The 10,514-nt window shown below is 43.0% G+C and overlaps 1 protein-coding gene and 1 long non-coding RNA gene across 5 annotated transcripts; one reads left to right on the top strand and one right to left on the bottom strand.

Annotated features, from left to right (window-relative positions):
- Positions 1–521: 521 nt before the first annotated feature.
- LOC119310738 (stomatin-like protein 2, mitochondrial) lies at positions 522–3,592 on the bottom strand. The gene is made up of 8 exons (XM_037586377.1): positions 3,173–3,592; positions 2,934–3,083; positions 2,685–2,742; positions 2,475–2,567; positions 1,786–1,818; positions 1,117–1,208; positions 970–1,029; positions 522–867 (listed from the first exon to the last, which is right to left on the bottom strand). Exons 1-8 carry the CDS (start codon positions 3,590–3,592, stop codon positions 664–666), a joined length of 1,110 nt encoding a protein of 369 aa, XP_037442274.1. The 3' UTR covers positions 522–663.
- Positions 3,593–4,327: 735 nt separating this feature from the next.
- Positions 4,328–10,232, top strand: LOC119312956. Of its 4 annotated transcripts, none has more exons than XR_005151487.1 (5): positions 4,328–4,435; positions 4,781–6,098; positions 6,187–6,319; positions 7,351–7,429; positions 9,577–10,232. It is a non-coding gene; the product is annotated as an uncharacterized LOC119312956 (long non-coding RNA). The 4 variants fall into 4 exon arrangements; XR_005151486.1 differs by lacking the exon at positions 9,577–10,232 and having other exon boundaries at positions 4,781–5,560; positions 5,659–6,098; positions 7,351–9,562; XR_005151489.1 differs by lacking the exon at positions 9,577–10,232 and having other exon boundaries at positions 6,209–6,319; positions 7,351–9,563.
- The last annotated feature ends 282 nt before the right edge of the window (positions 10,233–10,514 follow it).

The following is a 10,514-nucleotide window of genomic DNA, read 5'->3' on the forward strand; positions in this document are numbered from 1 at the left end:
TTGAAAATTTCGAACATGTTTTGAGTGAGAAAACAATTTTTATTGCAAACATTTTATGGTTTACTTAAAAAAATTATTTTAAATAAATTTATAACTTTTTTAGGTTCGAAATTATTTAAAGTAGAAAAAATGAAAACATAAAAAAAAGAATAAATAAAAAACGAATTTTTAAAACAGGCCGCCCGGACATGGGCCAGCGCAAATGGGCGCGCTGCATGTTCTCCCAGCAGCGTGCCGAGCGCAGTATAGGATAACCAAATCTACAAGTTTCTTACATTCCTGGAACACCATGGGCTCAAAGCAACGAACCTTGCACAACTTAGGCAGCAGATTTCACCTTCTTTTGTAAAATCTGACGGATTTCATGCCAAAAAAACTGTACAGTTTACGCAACAAAAATTTGAGAAGAAAAGCTGAAAACATTGTTGCACCAAAACCGGTTGATATAAAACTAAAATCTCATGTAATAACAACACCCATTCATATAGACAGACCAAAAGCTTGCTCTCAAGCTGCTCCTAACCGACCAAGTATTGTGTTTTATCCGACCGAATCAGCAAAACTTCACTCGTGATCCTTCCTACCAATCTATCTATCCAGTCTAGCTATTCATTCCTCCCTAACAGAAAAGGAAAAAAAAAAGAAGAATCCCCACTCAATACTTTACTTCTGGTGCTGAAAGGTGCCGAGGTCGCTCACGGATGGCATCCCAAGGGACAAATCAGCCTCTTCTGCCCGCTTGCTGGGGCTGGGGCTGGGGCTTCCTAGAGTCAGTTTCTGCTTGTACGTGTGGTTGTATATCTGGAGGGCCTGAGCAATCATTGTCCCCGGATTGCCTGCGTCGCTGGGAAGAAGCATCGTGTTCGTCTGCAGTTTGGCAAAACACACATGCATCAGTACAACGAAAATTCATATCAGCTAGCAAACGCCAAGAGTCGTGTATATAATTATTAAGATTCAACAACTCACAGTTCTAGCCAGTTCACTGAATGCTCTGATGTACTGTTCAGCAATCCTCAAGCTGGCAGCCTACAGCACAAATTACAAGCAGCCATGTATGTTTTGTTAGGCAAAAGAAAAATTCTAATTGAAGGATCATGAAAAAAAATGTGATACCTCTGTGCTGCCTTCAGTTTTAAACGACTCTGAGACCATCCTGATCCCTTCAGCAGTGGCCTGTGACCTGGCAAGAATTGCTTCAGCTTCACCTGATGTGCACATCGAAAAAAACAAGCTAAGCCGAATGTTTTCAAGCAAGTAATAACAGTAGAAACGAGAATGACTCTTCATTTCTTCCAAGTAATGAGGAAAAATACATGCAGGCAGAACGAAATTAAGAACAAGTCCATGAGGCGGCATTATCATTACCATTCTGTATAAATGGACTATTCTATTTGTCTAGATATGGTAGAGGGGAGAACAGTTCCGAGGTTTAGCAGGACTTGCAATAACATAGGAATAAAAAACACCCAAATATTTGACTTTTAATGGAAGAATAGCGTGTTTCACAATAAGAAAAGTATAATGTTATATGCATGCTTTCAAAAAATAAGGTTAGATAGCAGAAGGCAGAGGAACGGGATCTCCTCAAATGATGCACGTAGCAGCATACAGCAAGTGTAGTATGTTCACATGGATAAGAAAGTATAATGCTATGCGTATGCTTCTGGAAACTAAGAGGGGAACAGGATTTCCTCAAATCATGCATGTACCAGCATACAAGAAGTATAGTACTCTGCAGTGCAGAGCAGGATGATAATACAGAGCAAAACAGATGTCACATACCCTTTGCTTTGTTTGCGTTTTCCATCATAGCACCTGCCAGAAGAGAACAAAACAAAACCTGGAGTTAAATCTGTACTTTATTGTACCAAACATGGTGTAATAGCTCAAACGGAGTTTGGTCTGAAGAAATCTAACACTATATGGGCAACATCATCAGTCAGGTAGCAGGATTTAATTTACAACTTATATCTAGCACATGGGATGAACAAGGGCACTCGTCAACTTAAGGTAGCAAGCAGGATTCGGTGTGCAACTTATCATCGCATAAAAATAGAATGTTGTTAAACTGAAGAGCAGTTTGCCATACAAGTTTTTGGTCTCATGAAATCGAACACTATCTACTTGGCAACATCAGTATGGTAGGTGGATTCCAACAGTATCTACTGGCAACATCAGTTAGTTACCAGGATTTATTAGTTTGCAACTTGCATCTAGCACTAGTATATGTCAATATCAGTAAGGTAGCAAGCAGGATTCACTGTGCAATTTAAAAACAAAATGTTGTTAAACTGAAGAGCAGTTTGCCATACAATGAAATCTAACACTACATAGTTGGCAGCATCAGTCAGGAAGCATGATTTGATTTGCAACTTTATCATTAGTCAGGTAGCAAGCAGGATTCATTGTGCAACTTTATCATCAGATAAAAACTGAAGGTTGTTAAAGAAGGAGAGCATAGTAAAAGCTACCTTCAGACTCGAGGATCTGAGCACGTTTCTTGCGCTCTGCTGCGGCCTGCATCTCCATGGCCTTCTTGACTCCTTCTGGAGGAGTGATGTCCCCTAGATAGATAGACAGATTGTGAAAGTGAACATATTAGTGATATGATTCTCCCCATGAACGCTCAGCCAGCCAGCCAGTTGAAGAAAGAAAGAAAGAAAGAAAGAAAATAAACATATTGATTTCGTAGCGAAGACACTTCAAACCCCAAGTATCTGCCGCCTCATTGATTGACTTCTGTAGTTGGGGAAACAAAGAAAACGTGAAGCATCTAAAATATAAATGTGAAGAGAATAATATTGCCATCAAAGTTGCTAAACATTAACCATCCAGACTAGAGAGCAGAGCAGCCCCATGTGTATGCACTAAGTGACCCAAGATTCTTTGCTAAGATAGATGGAAGATGAAGATGAAGTTATACTACATACCACAATGTTGGTGTTGAGCGTGTCCCTCTCCTCGAAGGTCTTGTCGAGGGTAACCTTGCCAAGTTCACTCCTCATGGTTGTCTGCGCAAGCTGGATGACAGCATAGATGGGGTTCTCCACGCCGTACGAGGCCATGCAAGGATCGACGATCTGCATCATAGATGGATTAGAGATTCAATTCAATTTGAGAAACCGATACTACTAGATTCGAATTAGAGAAGCATCGAAAAGAGAAGAACCTTGACGTATAGCACTCCTCCAATCTGTATCGAGACGTTGTCCTTTGTGATTGCCGAGTTTTCGGGGATGGGGATGGCCTCCTCCTTGAGCGAGTGGACGTAGGCGATGCGGTCGACGCCGGGCATCAGGAGGTGGATCCCCGACGACAGGGTCTTGAGGTACTTGCCGAAGCGCTCCACCACAAACGCCTTCTTCTCCGGGACGATGCTGAGGCCCAGGTTGGCCGGGGTCGGCGGCGGCTCGTACAACAAGGGCGACGGGTCCCCTCCTGCCGCGCGGTACCAGCGGCGTCCTCCTCCTTGCGCCTGGAGCAGCGCCGGCAGCGCGAGGGCAGGGCTGGGGCCTGTGGCAGCGGCGGCGGCGGAGCGTAGGAGGCCGGGGGCGGCGCGGCGCGCCAGCATCCGGGTCGCCGTCGACATTGTCATGCCTTTTTTCTTTCTCTCTCGAGAAGAAAATTTCTTGTTCGATTGACTGGATTAGACGGACGACGACTGGGCTTTTATATCTAACTCAGCCGAAGTAGCGTGTCGGCATCTCTACTCTCAATGTCTCAGGTGGTAGGTCGCGATCCGGGTTTTATTTTCGTCCCACCTCACCCGGCCTTTTTTGGTACTTCTATGGTACTTCTTCCGGGTTTTTTTCGCTGGTTATTTTTGTCCCACCCCACGCACTAAAAAAACCTAGGCTCCTCTCGATCCCCTCGACGCACGCTCCTCTCGCCCCTCCTCTCGATGAACCCTTTTCTCTTTCCCTCATATCCCACTTCCTCCGCCGCCGCCGCCTCCCGCCTTCCGCCGCCGCCGCGGCCCCTCGCCCTGCCTGCCTCATGACCCAAACCCGCCACCCCTCTGCCTCTCCCTCGTATTTCCTAGGGTGTGGATGCCGTCGACGCTCGCGCTGCAAAATCCTTCGCTGCCATCGTCGCCGCAGCTGCAAAATCCTCCGCTGTCGTCGCCGCCGCCGCAGAATCCTCTGCCGTCTTGCTCCTCCCGCCTCACCCCTCTCCTCTCCCTCCAAACCCTAACCCGTGCCCGCCTCCCTACCCCCCAACGTTGTCTCCTTCGCCGTCAGGAGCTCAGCCCGGGATGGCTGCCGCAGGGTTCCTGGCGGGCTTCCTCCTCGGCCTGCTCGCGCTCGCGGAGGCCGAGGCGGCCGCGCTGCTCTGGGTCGCCTGCCGCCTCTACCACCGGCAGGAGGGGGCCGCGGCAGCCGCCGCGCAACCCGGCGACCAGGAGCTCCCCGGCATGGTTCCCGCGACGGAGGTATGCTTTCTCCGACCAGGAGCTCCTCATTTACGCTTGGTTTGTTAACAGAAGAAGTGGTTTCAGGCTTCGCCTTGGTAGTGCACCTCCAGACAGAACTTGGCAAGCTTCGTAAAAGAGTGAATATGAGCAGTCAATTAGGAAATTATTGTTCTACAAGTTTGGCCGGAACAGTTTGGTATACGTTATGGGAAGAGCAGACTAAACGCATAGGAGAGTGAATCCATGCAGGAGATTGTTTTGCGGTGTTCACCGAGTCTTGCGTACTTTATTGCTGAATAATGTCACCATTTGTAATTACATCATAGACTATGGACCTAATGGTGTTCCGATTTGTTAATGCAGGGGAAGCTAGAGGCAGAGAACCGTCGGTCTTGCATATGTCAGTGACGGTCGTTGATCAGGTTGTTGCGCGCGAATGACAACAATTGATTCATAACGAACCAACATGTAGGACATGCCATTCGACCTTCTTATAGAAGTGAACAATCATTTCCAGAGCATTATATTAGCTGGACTTTTTATGAGGTATGAGCAAGTTGAGAGTTTCGAGTGGGTATATTTTCTGAGTTCCTAAGTATGATCAGTGGGCCGGCGCCGAAGTCCATCTTGACAGGTAGGTAGATTGAGATAATTTGTAAGTCTCAAGGTTGTTATCTGGTTCATTAGTGTGCCGAGGCTCTGTAGATCAAAACAGTGCCATGAAGGTTGCTATGAGCAAACTATGTCCAGGGAATTGAACAACTATAGCTCACCTTGGATCAAAACAGAACAATTGATTGCAAGTGAAGTCTTGGGTATGTTTAGCTGAAATTTGCTGAAGTGAGCACTCGTGGGTAGTAACAGCGAAACCATCGTGTATTTGCCCAAGTGTTCAGTCTTTTAAATTGTTTGGGAAATGGTTAGAACTAAAAGATCGCCTTCATTTAATATTGATTTTGAGAGTAATGTTTTTAGAAACTTCAGACTAATTCGGAGGTGAGGAGGATGACGACGCCACCGCACCGTCGCACACCTCCATAAGGCGAGGACCACGCAGTCGCCGGGGCGAGGAGCCTACCTCTGCGCCACTCCATGAGGCGAGGGGCTCCCAGAACTGCTGCTCCATTATGCTCCTCTCTTGAGGTATTTGTTCTTCAGCTTGAGAATTATTGTTCAGCTCCTGCACATAGTTCTCTATTTGCTCCATTGACAGTCAGCTTATACATTAGCATATGAATTAGATGAACATGGAGCAAAGGAGTATGCATGGTTGTACCTTGCCCAGAATCATATATTTTCTTAGCCATGAGTATGTCATCGTGATCCTCGGTACCGGCTCTAAGATGTACTACAATATGGTTACATCTACTCCATTCACCATGGTGATAATCAATTTATTTTTTTCCCTTTCTATTGTTTGATTGTATTGCCTTTAAGTCATATATTAGAGATTTTAGTAGAGTCAGGTCTCTACCAGCGAAGGTCATGGCTAAGGAAACGGGACTGGCGGATTTCCCCCTCGTCTTGGACAAGACGTCATGACACAGTTGTGATGAGGTGTGGCGCAAGCGTGGCTGTAGGATCCCTCCTATGAAGCTAGGCAATGACATCATCGGATCCTCACTGGTACGCAGAGCTATCGTGTGGATCCGACAGGTGGCAGGGGCGTGTGACTAATTAGGTACATGGCCTTGGTTCCACATATAATGTTACCAAGTTCTTAATCTGTCATATTGCTTCTACCGTTCAGATATCTGATGCCATTACAGATGGTGCTGAAGGATCTTGTAGTATGCAGGTATGGAGCAATTTCTAAAATGGCTTGCATGATGTCACTTGTCATCCTTGGCATCTATCTCTTTCGCACTACTACCCGCAGCTGGAGGCATCAGGCCTAGGAAGGTGATTCCGTACTATTTTTCTGAAACCTCGTCTGTACTCGTGATTTCTTGTCTCATTAATCTCACGGCTACACAGGACAACTTCTGAATATATTACAGTTCATGCCTTTCTTCTTGGAGCTTTTGTGTACTAGACTAGCATGATTTGTTGGGATGTGGATTGCGGTATGTGCAAGTTTTAGTTTCAAGTGCTGCTTGGGGGTCCGCAACGAAAGCGTTGCAGGTTTTATTTGTCATCTATGGTGTTTGTCTTTCATGCGTTTCCCCCTTCTACGATTTGAAATAGTGAATAATTTAATTACCAAAACAGTTTGGTGTTTGTGCAGCTGATTTCTCAGCCATGGCATGGTTGTATTTAGTGTGGCACTACTTTATGCAACATTTCATGATCTGTTCTTAGTTCCAGCAAGTTTTTTCACCTTTCTGTAGAGTTTTGAGTATAACTTAAAGTTCTAGATGCATATAAGCTTCTGAGCTAACTCAAGCTCACTTGATGGTTCTAACAAAATTCTGCAAAAATATGACCATGACAACAAGATAAATGGAGGTTCAGAGGCAGAGTGGATGCCTGCACCAACAACTTTATAAATTAAACTACGTTTTGCTAGATGACTCAAATTTTTGAATGCGAGCATTATGTTTTGGGAATGCAGTTAACAATAGAATCAAGTAAAGCTGAAAGCAAGAGATCTACTGCTCAATATGGAATTTAATTCCTTTCTTGCAAAAGCACTAGATATGAGTGAAGAGATTAGTCAATATTGGATTTAATTCATTTCTTGTACCCATGGTCGATCTATTGTTCCATACTGCAAGCATTCACCCGATCATGTTTCTATTCATTTCTGTTAGATCCGTCGATGAAGAAAACAACACATTTCAAGATGTGATGGTTTTGGTACTTCAAGTTTTGCTGTACTCTGTCATTTGCCTTTGTGGGAACGACACTGCTCTATTGCTTGCTTATTTAAGATCATGACAATCATTTTATCTAGCCTATGTGTTTCTAATTTTCTCCCCTTATTGTTGCAGGTTAGAGTGCAGCTTTCAGATAACTTCTTTCTTTGGGATAGTTGGAATACTATGACTAGATATAGAAGAGGCTCAAATGGTAATGTTATCAGTGTTTGCCCCTTCCATGATTTATGTGTAGCGTGTAGACTATCAGCGACAATTTGAGCCTCTTTGTGAAGTAGTTTTGTAGGGTATTGCTTCAAGTCAAGAAAATGAATGGCCACAAGTGGGGCGTTGACTGACAATCCAAAGATAGTTTAACCGAAGAGCTTCTGATCTCTACATGTGAATGTTAAACTGCCAATTTTGTACTTTACTATTCTATATCAAGAAAATAAATAATTGCATCATGGTATTAGTGGCTTAATTATTTTTATGCGCATTGAACTATATATTTTGAAGCACTTAATAGTATCTTGCACGGAGGATCTAGGACTCCTGCCAATTTATTGTTCTTTGCTAAAAAAACTTTGCTCAATTGCGCTTTGCCTCTCAGTGTTATCATTAGTTAATGGCCTAAACTGTTGACAACTTATCAAAAAAGAATAATCATATGCAGATGCAGAAGCATATTAGTCATACAGAAATAATCATATGCTGAAGGAAGGACTTGGAACTGTAACTAAAAACAAAATGGAAAGTGGAGGGGCTCTGATATTGCAATAAAAAGAAATGATAGATATTTCATTGGGAAGCGAACTCAGGAAGACAAAATAATATAATCCTTACATTTTCAGATTACTCTTATTTTCTTATGCATGTTCCTATACGGATTGGTCCTGAATGTTTGACTTCTCATAGAAATGAAGCTGCATACCCCCAACCTCAACTGTTGTGTCACCATCGAGGGCTTCTAGCTGCTTGTTGTTCTTCAGTTACTATTACTCTTAAGATTCATGTCTTAGATATTCTTAGGAGAGAAATTGTATGGAATTTAATGATCATTCATCTCAACAAATATACGTGATATTTCCTTGTAAAAGGTTGCCTTCCAAATTTATGGCCTACTATTAAAGGGGAGTTCGTTTCCACTTCCACCGTCTCGTTCGATCCTAACCTCCTTTGGTTTTTTTCCCTTGCAGCGATTCCTCACTCCCACCGGTTTGTTTAGGAACGGATGCATCTCCTCCCATGTCCAGTTTTAGTGTTGGTTTTTGGCTCTAATAATCTCGTTCGACCCACCGCTACAAATAGATGCCACACCGCTCCTTTTGTTACGATGGACTCATGTGAGGCCTCGACAGATCCACTTCCTTACAGCAGAACGAAAACAATCAACCATCAATCAGAAAATCTCCCTGATATTTCTTTCCTTCAGATGCATACATAGCAGCCCAGGCCCAGTAGACCCGCGTTTCCTTTCCTTTCCTTTTTTTGTTACACCTTTTCTTCTCTTCTTGTTATATCATTTCGAAAAGATTGATCTACACGATCGTCGTCTATTCGAGACTCATCTAGACATGAAAAATATGTGCAGACTCTAGGATACAAATATGTGTAGGCTCTAGCATGTCAGGTCGGCTCTAGGATACAAATATGTGTAGACTGTTACCCCTCAAGTTCAGAAAAACCAAGGGTATCATATGAATTGGATTATGTAGAAGACATAGAGATAAAAAGGTACATTGTTGCATTCATATAGACACTGATTAGGAGGGCCTATTAGTTGCTATTGATGTTACATTTAAACCTTTGCGATTGCTAGACACTAGAAATAATTGAAAATATTCTCTTCTTTGCTTTGCAATTGGTAGTATTCAAGGTAACAAGAAATCCAATATTGTTGTTTCTTGTGAAGTGTAGTTCACTTTATTCCCTTCCTGTTAGAGCTGCTACTTGAGATCCAGAGCCTAAACAACTTGTGATCATAGACTGCTCAGAGTTATCATATTTGATCTTCAAGTGCAATCCTTCAGTTGTTCTATTGCATCTCCGAGCCATATTAGCATACATTTCCAATCAACAATTGACTACTGGGTCAGTTATTACTCTCTCTGAGAAATTATTTCTTAATTTGTCCTATAAACAATTAAATTCATTATTGGCCATGAAGTTCACCGCAAATTTGCTGCGCAGTTTTAATTTCAGAGATACATGTGAATTTTTTTGTTTATTACTTTTGCTGAATATGAATAGTTCATTTGAGATCCCTCTAACAAAACACGATAAAATAGGGGAAGAATTAACCTACAGGGAGGCATGATTGAGGTTGTTGCTCATGCATGTTTGATGGCATTGTTTCAGGCGCCCACCGACGGTGTGTATGCATGTTACCTACGGCGCCGTTGTTGCTTCCCTCGGTTGGGCGTGGTCCATCAGCCACTACCTATAGGCAATAGCATTAGGTCGGCAACTATCGCGGATCAAGGGTACAAATCAACCAGACTAGGAGAGGGGGTGGTGGTCTACGTAGTGGCAGGGAGAGGAAGCGATGGCTGACACCAAGGCTGGGAGAGGAGCCGGCAGATGACGCTATAGCGGGACAAGAGGAGCAGTGGCGGGGAGAGAAAGCGGCGACTATGCCATGTGAGTTGCTGAAGTTGTGCCTTGCGAGGTGGGGATAAGGGATGTGTGTTGTGCATGTGTAGTGAGAGGCGTGGAGTAGCTTTTCCTTTTTGAGGGAGGCTGTTTATTTGTCTAGAACAGATTAGCTTCTTTTCCTTTCTCCCTTGTGAACTGAGAGGAGTGGTTATTATGCCACGAGAGAAGTGTCAAATATTCTAGAAATAGCAAAAATTGTTCCGAAGATAATAGCCAAACAAGTGATCTAGAGAATGTCCTATGTTGCTACAAAGCAGGATGCGACTCACTCCACACATGCATACCATGTATATATTTTGGACTCACTCTACATCACATTTGGTAGAGAATAAAGCTATGAGATATTGAAATTACTGAGATTTTCAAGGGACTTCAATAACGCACTTGAAATAGCATTTCACAACCTATATTCTCTGTTGGCTGATATTCCAACGAGCACAGACAAGTATATTTATCTTTTTATTTTCATAATCAAGATACATGCAATTATTTTATCATCATTATATTTATATTCTAGATAATAATAATTTATTCGTTACAAGAGTGTGTTGGGTTATTTTGTACTCCCGTCATTTCTAAATATAAGTCTATATAGATATTTCTATACAAACTACATACGGATGTATATAGACATATTTTAG

The sequence above is a fragment of the Triticum dicoccoides genome, chromosome 5B, assembly GCF_002162155.2.
Source record: "Triticum dicoccoides isolate Atlit2015 ecotype Zavitan chromosome 5B, WEW_v2.0, whole genome shotgun sequence".
Lineage (NCBI taxonomy): Eukaryota > Viridiplantae > Streptophyta > Magnoliopsida > Poales > Poaceae > Triticum > Triticum dicoccoides.